The sequence below is a fragment of the Engraulis encrasicolus genome, chromosome 18, assembly GCF_034702125.1.
Source record: "Engraulis encrasicolus isolate BLACKSEA-1 chromosome 18, IST_EnEncr_1.0, whole genome shotgun sequence".
NCBI lineage: Eukaryota > Metazoa > Chordata > Actinopteri > Clupeiformes > Engraulidae > Engraulis > Engraulis encrasicolus.
In genome coordinates, this window is record NC_085874.1 from 2,354,776 (window position 1) to 2,375,268 (window position 20,493).

Sequence of the window (20,493 nt, forward strand, 5' to 3'; positions counted from 1 at the left end):
AAGCTATGCTAATAAACCAATAAATCTAAGCACTGAAAACACTGAGAAGAAAATAATATACACATTCATGAATAACACTTGGAAACGCTGCAAATGTGTGGAAACCAAAATAGGGTGGACTGTTCCTTAAAGGGACACTGTGCAGGAAATGGTCATTGAAACTGGGCTGCCTATTGCCAAATTTGATCTTTACATGAAAGTTTACTACACTAAGTAATAAACAAATATTTTCTAGTATGGTCCAAGTACAGTCATATTTGCTGCTAAAAATTGCTATTTTTAAAAATCCAAAATGGCGGCCAATGGAGAAGACCCCCCTTTTCATGTATGAAAAGTGCAAATTTTCCAGTCATAATGAATACTTAGAATTTGATGGTGGATCATGAAAAAGGAAACATTAGTGAATGGGCAGCATGAATTCTGGAAATAAACAACTAAAAATGTCACACAGTGTCCCTTTAAAATATAGGCCATAGGCCCTCATGAAATCCTGTAATGATTTGCCATGTATCTCCCCCTGCTCTCTCCTCTTGTGTTTAGGTGGTGATGTACTTGGCTGGCTGTGGCCTTCAGAGCTGTGCCATGCTGGTTGCCAGGGGTTACCCCGACATCGGCTGGAACCCCATGGAGGGCGAGCGATACCTCTCCTTCCTGCGATTCGCCGTCTTCGTTAACGGTACGTTGGTGCACTGAAGTAACGCTCAATTGAGATAGCTAGTTATTCAGAAACGTCATTTTGTTGTCAAATGTATTTGTTCCCATGGAGATTTCCCTCCACAATTTATGAGGCATGAAACATGATGAAATCCCAAAGACAAAGCCAAATATTTATTGTGGGATGATATGGGAGTTGTCCATACAGTACCATATGATGGAAGTTGGGAATCATTTCCCTGTGATATAAAGATTGTCATCACAGCTGGTGACGTTTGTGTCTACGGATGATCTTTCAGTTGCAGGCATCCTGTACATCCAATGCTACAGAGGCCTGCACACTCAGTACATTCTACACAATATTTTCTGCAGTGCCCGCTGAGTTGAAAGGCTTGTAATTGTAAAAGTACCAAATATGCAGGATTAATACAGAACAAGACCTGCATGGTATTGTCCCACCTTTTTCCCCAGAAGTATGATGCATGATTGTATATTTTGCATTTCAGGATGAATAATACATCCTAGATTATTAATTTGATGCAGGTAGCCTCAAGAAACATAGTAACTTTACAGTCCCCTCAAGAGTAGTGTGTGTGTGTGTGTGTGTGTGTGCGTGTGTGTGTGTCCGTCGTCAGGCGAGAGTGTGGAGGAGAATGCCAACGTGGTGGTGAAGCTGCTGATCAGGCGTCCAGAGTGCTTCGGCCCGGCCCTGAGAGGAGAGGGGGGGCAGGGCCTGCTGGCTGCCATGGAGGAGGCCATCAAGATCTCAGAGGACCCCGCCCTGGACCTGCCCACTCTTCCCGAAGGGGTAGTAGTGCCAGAGTACGACTGCTCACACCATCACATACACATACCGTGTCCATTCTGTAAAATGCACGTTTTGTTAAAAACGAAAGTTCGGGAGAAGCGTAATGAAATTGGACAGGTCTAAATTAACACATGCACTCTATTCCCTGCTCCTCTGTCATTTGCCTATTTTCTGCGCGTTCAGACAGGCACGCCTACTTACCCACCTGATTCTCATTCTCCGCTCAGCCATCATTCAACGGATTCGCAAGTGCAACGACAGTTGGCACGCCCTTCAATTATCGACACCGCATTTATTCCCTGCTCACCTGCTCCAAGTCAGAAACTCGCTTTCTCGCTCGTAAACACCATCTGCCCAGATCACCCCCTATCTTCGTCAACTCCATCGTTTTATCCAGGATTCCTCCCTCGCACCTCCTTCTCACAATAACCGGCATGTGGGTGTCCGCTCAGAGCTCACACATATTCGCGGGCGCGGGTATTGTCCGAGCTCTCAGTTGGAGCCCCGTACTCCCGAGCTTCAAACATCGTTTTTTAAACATAGCCAACATCGGGCTCGGCAGTACTTTCAGCACCATGGCCAGCGACCTTACCCAATACGCAATTTTCGCTATTTGCTTTTAACTTATGTTCCTCGAGTGAAGTGGTCCAGCGACCCCGTAAAGCACTTTCATGATTCCTCGAGTGCAGTGGTCCAGCGACCCCGTAAAGCACTTTCATTCTGAGAGGAGGCAGTGCTTAGTTGCCATTGAAGACATTAGTCCATTTTATTTTTCAATACCAAGGTGGGATGTTGGCAGGGTTATGATGTGGTCAAGGGGGCCATAGGGAGGCTTATGATGAGGGGGCGTTAATTCAAAAAAGGTTGAGAACTACTGTAGTATAGCATATCACATACTGTATTATGTATAGAATCCATACACATATTCCTCAAAGCCATCAAGATCTCAGACAGCCCTCACTGACCTGTTCAGCCTGCCAGAAGGGCTAGTGGGGATGGCTAAGTTGGTAGATAGGGCTTAAAAATGGAAAAGTGATGATGGATGAAGCCCCATGTGAGTCATCTGTTTACTCTACCAAACAAAAGTACCAATCCCACATTTTGCTTCTCAGGGTGATGGAGGGTCTGGAGGAGGAGGAGGAGGAGGTGGCCCACATGGGAAACTCCATCATGTCCTTCTACTCCGCCCTCATCGACCTGCTGGGACGCTGCGCACCTGAGATGCATGTGAGTCCTACATGTGTGTGACTGTTGTGCGTGTGTGTGTGTGTGTGTGTACAGGTGGGTTGGTGTGTGTGTGTGTGTGTGTGTGTGTGTGTGTGTGTGTGTGTGTGTGTGTGTGTGTGTGTGTGTGTGTGTGTGTGTGTGTGTGTGTGTGTGTGTGTGTGTGTGTGTGTGTGTGTGTGTGTGTGTGTGTGTGAGAACGAGAGAGAGAGAGAGAGAGAGAGAGAGTGAGTGCGCGTGCGAGTGCATGCGGGTGTGTGTGACTTCAGGAAGAGCCATTTGCTCAGTATACAGTCACCGTCCTAGAACAAGGCCACATTGACAATGGGACATTGAATTTTACTTTTTTTTTTTTTTAAATGTAAGTAGATGTAAATGAGTTATGACACTGGGAAGTAGTCTTTTGCCTTACAAGTAGAAAGATTGAACCCAGAAGAAAATTTACTAACATCACAAAATCCACTGTAACGATTTTCGGAAGTGTGAATGGAGTGATCGAGTAAGTCAATAAGTGGGTGAATTTAGAGCAGGGGTGTCAAACTTATTTTGGTTCAGGGGCCACATACAGCCAATTTGATCTCAAGTGCGACGGAGCACTCCAGTAAAGAAATTGCAAAATATCACACAGTACTGCTTCATAATGGAATTGCAATGCTAATCAATCATCTAGTGGTGGATGACAGTGGATAAGGAACATTGGCTGCAAATGGCAGGCAAAAATGGCAAATTTGATGTCAAGTTGAAAACCTGAAATCTCAAACATCTGCAGCAAGTCTGTAACTAGATATTTACTTATTTTTGACATGCTTTTGTTTTCTTTTTGGGGGGGGTGCTGAATTGATCCATCTGGCGGCCCGCACCTGGCCCTCTGGCCTCATGTGAGGCACCCCTGGGTTAAAGAGAATGACAAATGAAATTAAGGAACATAATGGCAACCCACTCTGTTCTCTGTCTTGTGTTGTCCATCAGCTGATCAGCAAGGGCAAAGGAGAGGCTCTGCGTATCCGTGCCATCCTGCAGTCCCTGGTGCCAACCATCGACCTGGTGGGCATCATCAGCATACCGCTCAAGACGCCCGTCGTCCATAAAGGTACGACTCACAACATGTAACAACGCATTGCGTAACAACATCTCATTAGGTAGATAGTCAGACAACAAAGGCTCAACTCAATGCTCAATCAAATGAAATGTACAGAAATTTCGTCTTTTTTTATGAAATAAAGTGAGGCCGGCCAAGCTAATGTGGTTAGATTGCACGGCTCCAAACAAGTTAGTCATTAATAAAGGTATTACAGGACAACATCACAGAATCACAGCACTCCTGTTGAATGGCCGCTCATACCATTGAAAGACAAGCCGGGTGAAAGACATGACACCACTTTTTTTGTTTTTTATCGCAGGAAACATTACAATTTGAAAATAGACTCATAACATACCTTCATACATTATCTGTTTAAAAACCTAGCACAGTTTATTTTGATTTAATCAATTTTGATAGAATAATGACGGTATGAACTCCTGTTGAATGGCGGCCCATACCATAGAAGGGCGAGCACAAATCTCGGGATTAAACCATAGCGTTTGGATCAAAGCTGTTTGGATCAAAGTGTGAATGAGTCAGTGAGCGAACTGATAGACGAAGAACTCAGTAAAGGAGTGAATCAAGGAAGTGAGAGCAGGAAGTGAAGTGCATGTAGCCAATATGAAGTGAATGTAGACGGCCAATATATAAAGTGAATGTGGTCAATCTCAAATGAATGTAGTCAATGTCAAATGAATGTAGTGTATGGACAGTGAATGGTGAATGAATGGGAGGAGCATAATCAACAACTCCCCTCTGTGTGTGGCATTGTGGCATGTGTGTGAATTCATGATTCATGACTGGCATCACATCTGTTTAATTAAAGGGTGGAAATCCAGTTAGTAGGTTTACTGAGTGGGTAGAGGGGGATGTCAAAACAACAAATAGAAGATTGCAGGGCTCATCCGAGTCATGGTAGGTGTAGGGAAAAGACATTTGTTTATTAAATTACAATAAGTCGTAGAAGAGATTTTAGGACATAAGGCAATAGAGAGATTTTGAGGGATAGAGGGAGGGGAGTGAGAGGAGGTGGTGGGTGGAGAGCAAGAAAGAGAGAGAGGCCGCACTATCAGATGACTGCCCATCCCGTCAAAGGGAACGCGTCGTAAAAGTGGAGTTTAGTTACTAGGGGTTAGATTGATGTCACAATGTCACTCTGTCCAATCGGAACTGCATTCTTCTTTTATGTCCCCATCTGCCTCTTAAATTCTTTATAGTCGTCATGTGTCTGTGTAACGCTGTCACACGTCCACACATCCTGTCCTGTCCTTGGATCTCTCTTCTTCTTCTTCTTCTTCTTCTTCTTCTTCTTCTTCTTCTTCTTCTTCTTCTTCTTCTTCTTCTTCTTCTTCTTCTTCTTCTTCTTCTTCTTCTTCTTCTTCTTCTTCTTCTTCTATCTATCTATCTATCTATCTATCTATCTATCTTTCTTTCTATCTATCTATCTATCTCTCTTTTCTACTCCCTCTCTATGTCTGTCCTGTGAGTGGATCCTGTCTTCACTTTCTCAACACTTCTTTTCTTCATCACTTTATTCCTCTTGCCCACTGCCACTCCCTTCCACTCTCCCCCTCTTTGCTTCTCTCATCCTCTCAGTCCTGTTCTCTCTTTCTCAATCCCTCTCAATATCATCTCTCTTTCACTTTCCCACTCCTTCTTTCTTCATTTCTTCATTTCTTCCTTCCTTTCTTTCTTTCTTTCTTTCTTTCTTTCTTTCTTTCTTTCTTTCTTTCTTTCTTTCTTTCTTTCTTTCTTTCTTTCTTTCTTTCTTTCTTTCTTTCTTTCTTTCTTTCTTTCTTTCTTTCTTTCTTTCTTTCCCACTGTCTCTCTACTCTCTGTCTGCTTCTCTCATTTCCATCACCTATATTCTATTTTTACCCCTCCCTCTGTCTGCCCTTGTGTCTGTCTATCTGTCCTCTGCGGTTCTCACTTTATTATTCCCCCGTCCCGTCTGCCTTGCTGTCTTACCTGTCTGGCACCAAACTTGCTGTGTCCTCACTCTCCCATTGCACTTTTATGTGTTTTTGTTGCATTTATAGTAAAATTGGCCAGCCCTGTCATCTCTCAAACTTCATCAGTTCCACGTCTGCCCACATGTCTCGCTTGTTTTCTTCTACCTCAACCTTCAGCCAAAATCATTGTTTACAAGTACACTATCTTCTAGTTGTACACTGGTACATTTTATTTTTTATCATTAATATTAAACACCATTTTACTATTAATCACTTGTATGCATTTTTCACTAAATGGTTATATGATTATAAAAGTCATTTTTAAAATAGCTATTTCAATTGCTGTTGCTGGCTTTTCAGACTGCACAGTTGCAGAGTCAGTTGTGTCTACCTCTGCACTAACACACATGTTTTAATATACTGATTTTTCCATTATTTAGTGTTTTTTAAGAAAACATCCAATTCTTGCTGTGCAGATGATGGTGTTGAGCCATGTCTATCTGCAGTAACACATTCTTCTTTTACATGTATCTTCTTATACATTTTCTATATCTATTATAGCCTTGTGGTTAGGCAGTTGGTCTTTCAAATTGGGGGGTTGTTGTCTTCCAATCACACCTGACCTCCCCCTACACCTCCACTCATGCCTGACGTGCCCTTGAGCAAGGCACCTAACCCTGCATTGATCTGGACCAGGGGTCCCCAACCTTTCTGGGTCTGAGGGCTACCAAGGGCTACCCGAGGGCTACTTTTGTTCAAAATCCTTTTCTGATGTCTTGGCATCATTCTCAAATCACGCTATTATTGAATGATAATTTGCTTATAGGTTATTAAAGAATAAAAAATCTAATTTTAATTAAGAAAAGCATTAACTGTGACTAAAAACTGGTCGTTGTTTATTAACATCCTTGGCACCTCAAGCTCCTTGAGGGCTAACTGGCGACCGCGGGCACCACATTGGTGACACCTGCTCTGGACTGTAAAGTCAATTGTAGCAGTGCAGTGAAGTCAACAGTGTAGCAGTGTGCTGGAGTAGAAAGAAAGCACACACTGAAACAAGTCTGTGCCATAAAAAAGACGCTTGATGTAAGTCATCTTGGATCAAAGCATCATTTAAGTGTAATGTATTGTAATGTAATATACCATAATGTAATCTATTATTTTTTTAATATCAAATGCATGTAGCCTTCATGTAAATGTGCCCTTGCTGTGGAGACGGCAGTGTGACAGAGCCATGTCTGACTGTAGTAACACAGTAACACTCTTCTTAAATGTGCTTATGTATTTTCTATATCTCTTATTTTTTTAAAAATATGAAATGCTTGCTGTGCAGACGGCAGTGTGACGGAGCCAGATATGTCGGCCAGCTTCTGTCCGGAGCACAAGGCCCCCATGGTGCTGTTCCTGGACCGCGTGTACGGTATCGAAGACCAGGCCTTCCTACTCCACCTGCTGGAGGTCGGCTTCCTACCCGACCTGCGCGCCTCCGCATCCCTCGACGCGGTGAGTGGACCGCAGACTCCTTGGTGTGGGTGTGTGTGTGTGTGTGTGTGTGTGTGTGTGTGTGTGTGTGTGTGTGTGTGTGTGTGTGTGTGTGTGTGTGTTTGTGTGTGTGTGTGGTGTGTGTGTGTGTGTGTGTGTGTGTGTGTGTGTGTGTGTGTGTGTGTGTGTGTGTGTGTGTGTGTGTGTGTGTGTGTGTGTGTGTGTGTGTGTGTGTGTGTGTGTGTGTGTGTGTATGTGTGTGTGTCCTGCAACACCTGCCTGATCTGTGCAGTCCTCCCTGCATCACAGTAAATGGTCTTCTGTCACACATTCTGCCCAAACACACACACACACACACACACACACACACACACACACACACTGTACACACAAACACACACACACACACACACACACACACACACACACACACACACACACTGTACACACACACACACACACACAATGTACACACACACACATACTGTACACACCAGTGTTAATTTCGTCATCTTTTTTTGATTTAGTCTTAGTCTTAGTCACAATGACGAAAATCAATTTTAGTCTTAGTCATATTTTAGTCATTGCCTTCCCAATTTAGTCTTAGTCTTAGTCAAAATGACGAAAATCAATTTTAGTCATAGTCAAATTTTAGTCATTTTAGTCATTTTAGTCAATATTTCAAATTTTAGTCATCTTAGTCATTTTAGTCAACATTTCAAATTTTAGTCATTTTAGTCAATATTGTAGTGTAAAACAAATAACCTACAATGGCTATTGTTATTTCACAAACCATTACTAATATAGCCTATCGCAGAAAATATTCACCTTGTTACTTGGTCATTTTCCACCAAAACCCAAATCAGTCATTTCAACATCAAAGAGCAAAAGAGCATCACACACACACACACACACACTGCCAGGTGCAGGCTTCTCTCTTCTTCTTCTTCTTCTCTCTCTCTCTCTCTCTCTCTCTCTCTCTCTCTCTCTCTCTCTCTCTCTCTCTCTCTCTCTCTCTCTCTCTCGTGCATATGACGCTGCTGCATATTATTTGATTTTGAGTTTGATCACGGAGGAAGCTACTCTTCTTCACCTGACCGCGTGACTTAAAGCCTGCAGATTGCCGGCAGTGGGAAGACCAGGCATCCCACTGTCCCACAGTCTGCATGAAGTTTAAGAAGTCTCCCTAATAGTGGCTTCCCGATGACCACGAGTCAGATAAAATATTGCTGATGTTAGACTATGCAAGTTAGCGGTTTTTGTTTTCAATTGGCAATGCGAGCAGAGAACGATAATGACTCGTGCGTCATGCGTGGAATAGGCTTAAATAGATTGTGCGAGCACACTTCGTATGCCATGCAAAAGTCCCAGGAAAAATATTGAGGCAGGGGTATGCAGACTGGACGTTAGAAAGGACATGCACATACAAATATTTAAACACTAATGCTGTTTTGTTTGTCGTGGGTGTCGAGGCTGGATAAGCATGACCCTGAAAAGAGTTTTTGGAACTTAGGAAGACGCTGCAGACGCATGGAAATGCTGTCGACTTCCTTGGGTCGTTTAGCGTTGCTCTCGACGAGAACAAGTTTCAAATCTCAACAGTTATAAACTCCTCAGCGATCGCCCATCCATTGATTCTTTTCAAAACTAGGCTACAGTAGCCGTGCCTCTGTTTAGACAGGCCAACTTTCCCCCTGCTGGCGCGCGCTCCCGCGGTGACTGATTGAAATCAATTCACAAATCCGACCTTCATGATTTTCTTGCGAACTGCCTACTCTTATGGTTAAACAACAAATATAGCAAACATTACAAAAAAGAACAGACAACGAACGCCGGGATAAGACAGCATAAGTGAAAAGGACAATAGTGGAAGCTGGAGGAGGTTTAGAATGACAGTAGAGGAGGATTGGCGCCACTGTCATTACTGCAGAAACACATGTCTTCGTCATGGACAAGAGGGTTGTTGAACATGTTTCAAAATTAACACTTCCCTCAACGTCGGCTATTTTTCTCTTTCTCTGGGAATGTTTTAGGACCTAAACTCAACTTAAATGGACTCACTGAACTACTAGGCTACAGAACTAGGCTACTGACTGAGCCGTGCCATGCACTGGCTGCCAGCAGAGACAAGCGAGGCAGCACAGCGTGAGCGTGCAATCTATGAAGTTCAAGACACTTAGGCCTATATTAAAATTACAAATTAAAAATGTATTATAAATAATTATATTTTTTAATGTCCATTCGTCTATGGCAGGTAAATTTCGTCTCGTCTTAGTCTCCTTGACGAAAATATTTTTTTATTTTCGTCATATTTTTATTTGCTGGAGGCAATTTTTAGTGCGTCATCGTCTCGTCATCGTCAAGGGAAAAAGGGGCGTTGACGAAATATTTTCGTCATCGTCGTGGTTGACGAAATTAACACTGGTACACACACACACTGTACACACACACACACACTAGGGAGGGACTCCCAAATCCCTGGACACACAGTGACTGGAACTCTCACCCCAATCTTAGTCCCAGGTCACACACACACACAGTGAGTTGGGTGCGGAGACTGAGACTGATTGTCACTGACAGCACGGACACACATGGCTGGATACAGCCTAGCACTTCATGCCATTTTCATCCCCACTGTCGCACACATACACATTTACACACATACATTAACAAAGACGAAAAATGAACGTATGAGCGTGTGGTTAAATTTGGTTTTCAAAGTGGGGGCCGGGGACCCTTGGGGGGGTTTGACCAGGTGAGCAGGGCCATGGCAGGTTGGCAGAAAAAGCATACAGTATATCACGAAAGTGAGTACACCCTCACAGTTTTTGCAGATTTGTGAGTATATCTTTTCATAGGAAAGCATTACAGAAATTTCACTTTGACACAATGATTAGTGACCTTTTAACAACATATTTAACCGCTTACATTTTTTGTTCACTCAGAAAAAAACAAAATACAGCCATTAATGTTTGAACATGTACTCACAAAAGTGAGTACACCCCAGATTAAAATCCGGTAGAGAAGGGGCTGTGTTGGCTCGAATCGTCTCGAAATGAAAAGGGATTAAAAGGGAGGTCATCAGTGTGTGTTTCAACTTTTCTTTGCATTGAACTTTTACATTTTGAGTGTGCACCTGGCTGAAATGGATTGGTGTGACATTTGAATGCAATCCTATTGAGAATATCATGATCTGCTTCAGTAGTCACAGTGCATGTTGACATGCATGTTTCTTTTAGGTGTATTTCAGATTGCCAATGTTGACAGCATCCATGCATCCCCAAACCATGTCAGTCCCACTACCATGCTTGGCTATTGAGAGGATACACTTTTTTTTGTAAAACTCACTTGTTTACCACCACACATGCTTGACACCATCTAAAGTAAATGTGTTTATCTTGGTCTCTTCAGATCACACAACATGGTTCCAGTGATCCATATCCTTGGTCTGTTCATCTCTCTTGAGACCAAGATAAACAATTTTACTTTAGATGGTGTCAAGCATGTGTGGTGGTAAACAAGTAAGTTTTACAAAAAAGTTTATCCTCTCAATAGCCAAGCACCAAAATAAACCAAAAGTAAGCTTGACCATATTCCCATTGGTTAAAAACGGCATTATACTAATCTATTGCATCTTTGAACATTACTATTATTATTGTGAAGTTATTACTGCGATATTATGTATCCCAGTGGGGCACTGACTAACACACCTAGACTATGGTTGTGAAAGGGGATGCACAGAAAAAATGTATGTCACAAACCATGTAATTTGGGAAGTCCTGAGTTAAGTAATGTGAGTTTGGTGTGCAGGTTAAGGTAAGATGACATCACATAATGGGAAGAGGGTTTATATGTATTGTAGGCTAATATAAAGTTAGCATGGTTTTTGACGTCTGTATGATTGATGACATGCCGTGAGGCTGTGAGTGAGTATCTGGTTTTGCTCGTGACACTGTGAGAGCTCTTGGCAGCCTTGTATGTTTGGTTGTTGACTGATTCAACAAACAAACTCCATCTCTAGCAACCACAGCCAACACACACACGCACACAGAAAAAAACATGCACGCAAGCACGCGCACACACACACACACACACACACACACACACACACACACACACACACACACACACACACACACACACACACAGACACGCATACACAGACACACACACACACACAGACACACACACACACACACACACACACACACACACACACGCATACACACACACACACACACGCATACACACACACACACACACACACACACGCACGCACACACACACGCATGCACACACACACGCATGCACACACATAAATTGTTCTCACATTTATTTGTGTTATTTTTTTTTTAGTGACAGATACTTGAGTTGGTGTTTTGTCTAGTCTTACAGTGCAAAATAGCTCTAGGAATAGTGTGGCGCTCCGTGCACCTCACCTCCAGTGGGGTCAGTCCCTCTCCTCAGTCCCTCTCCCTCTCAGTGACTCTGGGGTGGCTGACTTGGTGACAGGAGGAATTGGCAGGGGTGGCAGTTCAGTCAACACACAGACACCAGATAGACCGCCAGACAAACATACAGACAGTATAAAGTTATAAACATAAACAAATATACAGATGCATACACATATCCTGTGCATCATATTTTCCACAGTTGTGCCATGCCCCTTGGCGACATGCTATATGTCTTTCAGTGCTCTGGACTCATTAAACACTTACACACACACTCGCATGTACATGTCATGACATACTCCCTTGGTGTCTCTGGACCCCTTTAAGTACTTGAGGAAGACTTCAAGAGAATCCCCTATGGTGTTCTCAAAGCCATAATGAGTCCGGACACTCACTGCATGTTTATACCTGTACGTATATATACGACCATGCTACAGTATACTGTATCACCATGCCTGGGGTGAGTTTCTCAAAAGAGAAGTTGTTAGCCTGTTAGCAACTTCGGTAGTTGCCAATGGGAAAATGCATTGAAAACAACAAAGTAGCTAATGTAGTAAGCAACTTTGGTTTTGAGAAATTCACCCCTGGTTAGTCAGGTTTATTGATGACTGTATGTAAACCCAGTCACTTTATCTTTCAGTGGTAGTTCCTTTTAATTAACAGCTTTCTCTGTGTGTGCGTGTGCATGTGTGTGTGTGCTCCTTCCATTCTGTCCTTAGTTTATGACATGACTGCAATGTAATTATAAAATAATAAAACTGTTCACTGTACCCCAACTTTCCATGCCACCCCTCCCGCCTCCATCCCTCCCTTTCTTCATATCCTCCATTTCTCCATCCCTCCATCCAGGGGGTCCTGAGCACGACGGAGACGGCGTTAGCCATGAACCGCTACATCGGCACGGCCGTGATGCCGCTGCTGACACGCTGCGCCCACCTCTTCTCCAGCACCGAGCACTACGCCACGCTCATCGACTCCACGCTGCACACCATCTACCGCCTCTCCAAGGGCCGCACGCTCACCAAGGCCCAGCGCGACGCCAACGAGGAGTGCCTGCTTGCCATATGCTCGTAAGCCGCCGTCACGGCAGGACCCTGTTCAGCCAATAGTGTCCCTAGGGCACTGTGTCTCAGAGGTGCCCCCTATACGAAAAATATTAGTAAAGCCTGTGCCATATGGTGACGCTACACTGTAAAACATTGCAGCCAGTTAAACATAAAAAAGTAAGTTGCTCTGCTGCCTTAAGTTTGTAAGTTAACTCAACTGGAGAATGCCTTGAGTTGATTTAAGTCTCGTGTTGAGTCAATTTACAAACAGCAGGGCAACTTACTTTTGTACGTTTAACTGGCTTGCAATGTTTTACAGTGTATACTGGTTGGCGCCCCTATAGGCTCTGTACCGCTGGCTGTCATGGATAATCCAGCCATGGACCACCGTCACACTGTTGTCGCAACAATCAATCATGTCATCAATAACAATAATAATCAATTATTAAGTAACACTATCAACATTTATGGCATTGCTACAACGCTGCCCTTCTGGTAAGCATGCCACACCATCACATTGTCGTGATCCCAATGACGTGCTAATCCAAAAGCAACTAGAAATGCATTCAGAGAACGCAGACCTCCGCCAAGGAAGTTCAGTTCGTTTTGGACATAGGTGTAGTCATGATGTGGTTTCATGCATTTAGGCCTATAGGCTACATAGCATTTGTGTTCAGGTAATTGAACCGTCAAGTCGTAACCAAATTATAGTTCTATCTGTTTCTTTCATCATTTCAATGTCCTCTAGCTGTGGTCTGTTTAGTTCACCTTTGATTGTTTTATTGGCAAAGTGATTGTTCATGCTATAGCCTATGCCTTCTGTGATTTGCAAATGCACTTAAGCCTTGAAGCTCATTGCTACATATTAGTCACATTGTTGATGATTGGCAGCATGCCTTTCATTAGGCTACCATCTAAAACAAAATACAAATTAAAAAGCACAATTTTCATTGGCCAACACCCGTAGTAGGCCTACATATTCTACAGTAGTGCAGCGGTCCCCAACGCGCAGTAATAGGCCTATATATATATATATTAATATATATAATTTAAAAGAACATTTTTTAGTAATAACAAGACAACATACTGTGCATACTTTGAGCCGTTCGCTTAGTTATTGAATCAGAATGAAATGTGCAAGAATCCCCTTATCCAGTGCATGGATGGTTGTGGAGTGTCAGTTATTGTTTTGGGCTATTTCGTAAGGCTAAACAAACTTTTGAGAGGTAAATCCACTTCTATCATTTCTAGCTGTTGCAATATCGTGACACCAACGTTGTGGTACAAACGCAATTGCTTAGCGAGAGACATGTCGACTCGACTGGCGGAATCATTGCCTACCCCGACACTACACTTGTTGGAGAAGTTCCTCCTACCTGTGAATAGCCTATGGGAATCCGTTCATGAGGGTTATTGCGAGCTGGTCTTGGCGCTGTGGGCAGTTGATCGGCACCCGGGCCTGCTCTCTATTTCGTATTGAAAATCACTGTTCGCCGCATCTCCAGCGTTCATTCGTTATGAAGTCTAGGAACTAGTCTATGGAATGTTTGTAGTGCTGATGGCTTCAGTGCGCGGGGATTGGGGAAGCAGCAAATCACCGTGGACTAACGCAATTCGCGCGCGCCTTTCTTTGAGCTTCATTTTATATGAATGTTTTGTGACAGCATTGTGAACTTAAACGATCTACGAGGCTGTAGCTAAGGCTGCTTTTTGATAGCGATTTTGACTGCGGTAATGCATTTCACTTCAATGCTCTGCCCCGGTGTGGCTGCGTGAAGGTGGCTGCGTTAAGGTAGGCTACGCCAGTTAGTAAGTGGTGCTGCTCAGGGCTCCTCCTCAGTGGTCCTTGCGCACCCTGTGGCAGGCCATGTAATAGCAGCGTGACGAACACACACACAAATTCGGGCGATCACATTCACTCCTGGCGGAGGTAATAAACGGTGGCCGTGTCATGCAGTGTCGAGCTGTACTGGGTAGGGAACGGTGAGTGGAAGAGGGCCTTTTGTTTGTTTATGTTGATGTTTTTGTTGTTTACGTTGTTGTTGTTGTTTTTCAGGTACCTGCGTCCCTCCATGCTGCAGCAGCTCCTGAGGCGTCTGGTGTTTGACGTGCCGCTGCTCACAGAGTACTGCAAGATGCCCATCAGGGTGAGACTCTGTCACGCAAGCACGCACACACACACACACACACACACACACACACACACACACACACACACGCACACACACACACACACACACACACACACGCACACACACACACACACACACAATCACTAGCTGTCCTCGTTTTACCTCTTTATATCTTTCTCTCTCTCTGTCTTTTTTTCTCTTAGCTTACTGATGCTGCAGGGTGCTGCACAGACATTAGCTGTCCCCTCTTTCCCTATTTTTGTCTCCCACTCTTTCTCTCTCTCTCTCTCTCTATCCCACACACACAAGCACGCACGCAGGCGCGCGCACGCACTCACGCACGCACGCACACACACACACACACACACACACGCGCACACAGACACACACACACGCACACGCACACGCACACACACAAACACTTCCCTTTGTGGCTCTTTCTTTCCCTTCAAGTCCAGCTCTATCTATTTCTGTCATGCCCTTTCCTCTCACACTCACAGACAAACCTCTCAAACCACACACACACACACGCGTACACGCTCGCACGCACACACTCGAACTCTTCGAGTTTTGTGAAAACTTGTACTTTGTGCATCTGAAATCCCCATTTCCTGGACCATTCATCTCTGCTCCATTCTGCTCACATCATCTTGTTTTTTCTACCCTCTCCCCTCATTCAGCTTTGGAGTGCATAATACATTGCAGCAATTCATTGAGCACTCTCAGCAATGAACTCATTCAGCAGACGGGTTGTAGTGCATTATTATTTTTTTACGAGGTGCAAAAGCTTCATTTATTTCTACCTGACAGGACGTGCCTTGTACCAGCTCCTTGTTTCTCCGTTCCACAGGCCCATGAGCTGTCAATCACCGTGCTAGCTGCGTGCGTGGCGACACTAAATTAATTGGCCACTGGCCTTAAATAATATGTCTCGACCAGCCCAAAGGTGTACCAGTCGTTAAATGATAATCCATCATGTGATTTTTTTATTGGGTTTGCTTGAGATTCTCCTCACACTTCTTCCTGAAGCCCTGCATTCAGTTGCAATTCTTACCGTTCTATCAAACTGCATAGTATATCTGCGTTTTAATGGCAAGCAAAGAAAAATACAAAGAAGATTGTGGTTATGTGCTCGGCTGAAGGTTAAAACTGTGGGATCTTTCATGACTGTATAACTAAGATTTGGTTGTTATAAAATTAGGAAATTAGGCTGTGAGGTTACCTACAGTTCTGTATGTGCTACATTTAATATGTAGCACACCAAGTCAACAACCTGGAGAGGAGGTGAGAAGGGAGTGAAGGGGATAAGGGAGAAGAGAGGAGGGGAGATAAAGTTCAAGATTCAAGATTCTTTTCATTCGTCCCCTGGAAAATTGTCTTGGACACACTGTACATACATAGCTGCTACACAACACACAACACATGACGCAAAAAACCCCCCCGTAACATACAGACATAAAGTGCCAACATAGAGATGTATAAAGTGCATACATATCGCGACCTCCTACATCCATACATGACATTACAAGGATAGTAGTTGTGAGAGTCAGAGTTTAATAGGTTCACAAAGTCTGGAATAAAAAAAGAGAACTTACCTACCTCAACTTATACCTTATACCTCATTCAAAAACCTTTTCTTGTTTGTAACTGGGACTCTGAATCACCTGCCAGAGGTTAGCAGATTATTCTCTGGGTTCAAAACATGTGATGGGTCCTCAATTATTTTCCTAATAGTGAGAGGCGAGGAGTGGAGAAAGGAGGGTAAATGAAGAGAGGGAGAAGACAGAAAAAGAAGGGAGTTGAGAGGACGGGAGGCGAGAAGGACGGTGTCTGGCAAACTTGCAGATAAGGGTTTATATGGGCCTTCTTTTCTGCTATCTTGCTGTCATTGCATAGCCTGCTCTCATCACACACAGAAATGCAGACATACACACAGCCTATTCTGTACCCCTGCAAACACAACTGGTATTTACAGCTTCTCTCTCTCGCTCTCTAGCTCTCCCTCCCTCTCTCTCTCCCTCTCTCTCTCTCTCTCTCTCTCTCTCTCTCTCTCTCTCTCTCTCTCTCTCTCTCTCTCTCTCTCTCTCTCTCTCGGTCATACGCACGCACACACACACGCACACACGCACACACACACACTCTCTCTTCTGGATTTCACATCCCTAGGCAGATGAGGCTGTCACCAGGCGTGTCTGATGTGTCACCTCACGTCAACCCCTCTGGGGGCCCAGAGTCTGAAGGCTTGGAGTCTGCCTGTAGGCTCCCATGGGGCTCTCTCCTGACCGCCTCACTGCCCCCGTTCCACTCTCACTCACATCTTCCATTTCCATTAAGAGTATTCCAATAGACATTTTGACAGTGTTGAGTGCAGATTGGAGGCTAAACTTTGTTTTTGTGCTGCACAAATAAAGTTTATTGGAATGAATACTCTCCTTTTGTACACTGCGAATATAACTGAGTATAAATTAGTATTAGAGCATTGGTTGTCTTCGTCAAGCGAAGTGAAACCCTTTGGAGCGTCACTGGCCCCATGGGCGTCACTGGCCCAGCTTCTGTCCCCACCCCTTAGCGCTTCATCACCTACACCCTATCTCCCCTGTCCTGGACCCACTGACTTTCAAGAATCAATGATAAATGCTGCCAGGTCTAATGAGTCTTGATTTCTGCTACAACACTGGGATAGTATCTGTATTTGATGTCGACACCAATTGAGCATCATTGCAACACCCCAGATATCTGCATTTCAGCCAGTTGAAGGAATGAATATGCACAGTCATTGGATGAATACTAATGACTTGGCTGAAATGACTGAAGACTTTTGCTATAACAAAATGGCTGCCAGTCATGATGTGACTCATTGGCTCAAACATTTATTGGATGGGATGGGATGGGCAGTCATGGGTAAGCAGCCAGGATGCTAGGCGTGCAGACAGAAAGTTGCCAGTTTGGTTCTCGACACCGCCAGCTGGGTGGGGTGAGAGATTGACCAACACTCTCCCCCATCCTCCTCTATGACTTGCGTAGGATCCCATCCAAATAAATAAATTTATACACACATACGGTACAGTACAGTTTTATACACAAGCGTGCATGCTTGCACACACGTACACACATATGCACGCACACACACACACACACACATACACGTACACATGTACACACGTACAGTATACCACATTGTGGGATTGGGGCGAAAAACCGTAAAATAACCCACACACACTCATTTCCTCTCCTCTCCTCTCCTCTCCTCTCCTCATTTCCTCTCCTCTCCTCTCCTCTCTATCCACAGCTGCTGACCCACCACTATGAGCAGAACTGGAAGTACTACTGCCTGCCCACGGGGCTGGGCAGCTACGGCATCGCCTCAGAGGAGGAGCTGCTGCTCACCAAGAAGATCTTCTGGGGCCTGTTCGACGCCCTCTCGCAGAAGGTATGGCACATATGGACGCACGCACATGCATGCAAACACGCACCCCCACACACACACACACCCCACACGCGCACAGAAGAAGTTTGATGCCCTCTTTCAGATGGTACGGTGCACTCTTGCCAATATTAGTCCTGTCTTTGTTTCACTTCAGTATTTATTCTGCAAAAGAGCGACCACCAAAAGCCTTGTGGTGGAGGGACTCTCTCTATAATAAGAGAATGTGCTGTGTCTGCTACTAAAAGGAGAGAGAGGATACACCAAATTATTCATTGAGTGTGATCCGCACTTTCTTTTGAAGAGAGGGAAGAGGTATCCTGTGGTAAGCACATAATCTTCATGAACTGTCTGAGAGAGAGAGAGAGAGAGAGAGAGAGAGAGAGAGAGAGAGAGAGAGAGAGAGAGAGAGAGAGAGAGAGAGAGAGAGAGAGAGAAAACCGCAAGCAACCTTGTCATTCTCTCTCTCTAACTCAGTGACTCCCAACCTTTTTTGTCCTGTGTACCCCCTAAGCATCTTTGTCACATGATGAGTACCCCTCCTTCATGCTCTATATCTGTTCGTCTGTCTATCCCAATGTGATTACACTCCATATATTTGTTATTATCACATTTTCCACGTACTCCCTGAGGTGTGTTCGTGTACCCCTAGTGGTACACGTACCCCTGGTTACCCCCTACACTGCTCACTAACTCTTTCTATATGTGATATACATATATACTGTGATATACAGACGTCTGTAGACATGTAGAAGTCTGTATATTGTATGTGCAGTATCTTACAGTAAATGTTTGAAATATACTGGTATGCTGATGAATACCATAAAATCATTTGAGAGAAGAGTGATATACGGCATAAACAAATAGATAGACAAACAATAGGAAAGGCCCCCCAACATGGATGTTGTTAGTGTACAAAAAATCAGGGTTTCAGGCCAGATGTTAGAGACCCTTTATTGTTGGGGTTTAGGGGGTATGTCCCCTGAGACAATTTGAAAATACTGTTGTTAAAAGTGTGATTTTAACCGAACATGGAAACATGGAGGCTTGGCCCTTGACTCTTCAGCCCCTGGGCCTGGGCCCGGTAGGCCCGTGCAGCAATACCAGAGAGAGTAGAGAGAGAGAGGTTCCATTGGCCCATTGTTTCCGGGTTCTATTATTGCAAGGGGGAGGGGGGGAAATCCCCCTTTAGGCAGACCTAAGGACTGTTCTATTCAATGCTAAGAGTATTATGACACGCCCCTTTAGGCAGACTGGAACCTGGTCATGTTAGGTGCCCATAGCAACCTATTGCATTGGCATATCTCTATATACTTATGTAATCTCTGGTAATACAGCCTTGTCTCCATTACACTCTCTGCAGAAGTACGACGTGGAGCTGTTCAAGACGGCAATGCAGTGCCTGTGTGCCATCTCTGGAGCGCTGCCTCCCGACTTCGTGGACCTGACTCCCAGCTCCACCCTGGAGAAGCAGACCTCCGTGGACGCCCAGGGCAACTTCGATCCCAAGCCCATCAGCACTGCCAAGTGAGTGCCAGCACACACCTGGGGGCACACACACTGTAAAACACTGCAGGCCAGTTAAACTCCAACAGTTTGGAAGTCAACTTGAGGCTTATACTGTATTTGTGTCAACTCAGAAAGCAAAGTCTCAAGTTGAGTTAACTTACAAACTTAGGGCACTTTTTAAGTTTAACTGGCCTGCAATGTGTTACACAGTGTACACATGTATGCTTGCATACACATGCATACACACACACACGTGCACACACACATGCGCACGCAGAAGCATGCATGCACACACACATACACGTGCACATGCATAGACACATATGCATGCACACTCACACACACACAAGCACTACACTACACTGTACACATATATTAGCCTGATTAAGATCGACTTTCAAATCTCTTTGAGACTTGGTTTGACCAAGCGCATAACAATTAACATTACCTAAGCGGCATTTCCCAAATGGCCTCCCTTGGTTTGCTAATGATTGTTTGCTTCCCAACAAAGTGGGAGGAGTTCCCGTATTTGCGGGAACTCAGAAAGTACTTGCATTGCTCTTGACCTGACCGGTAGCAACGCTGAAGCTGTTTGGTCATTAGGAGGGCACGGCCTGGCTACACATCTATGGCTTTTCCGACCACACAATATCACCAATTTCCTTATTGCATCCCTACTGCTCAGTAAGCGCGCTCTCTCTCTCTCTCTCTCTCTCTCTCTCTCTCTCTC

At 44.3% G+C, this 20,493-nt stretch overlaps 1 protein-coding gene across 5 annotated transcripts in view; it reads left to right on the forward strand.

Moving 5' to 3' along the window:
- The window catches only part of LOC134468876 (ryanodine receptor 3-like), a 204,102-nt gene that overhangs the window by 132,523 nt on the left and 51,086 nt on the right, over positions 1–20,493 (forward strand). For all 5 annotated transcript variants that reach the window (XM_063222788.1, XM_063222790.1, XM_063222791.1 and 2 more), the window contains 9 exons: positions 541–676; positions 1,290–1,476; positions 2,575–2,689; positions 3,656–3,776; positions 7,053–7,222; positions 12,502–12,722; positions 14,755–14,845; positions 18,120–18,260; positions 19,618–19,781. In XM_063222788.1, the coding sequence (XP_063078858.1) occupies positions 541–676; positions 1,290–1,476; positions 2,575–2,689; positions 3,656–3,776; positions 7,053–7,222; positions 12,502–12,722; positions 14,755–14,845; positions 18,120–18,260; positions 19,618–19,781 (1,346 nt within the window). The remainder of the gene's footprint in view (positions 1–540; positions 677–1,289; positions 1,477–2,574; positions 2,690–3,655; positions 3,777–7,052; positions 7,223–12,501; positions 12,723–14,754; positions 14,846–18,119; positions 18,261–19,617; positions 19,782–20,493) is intronic.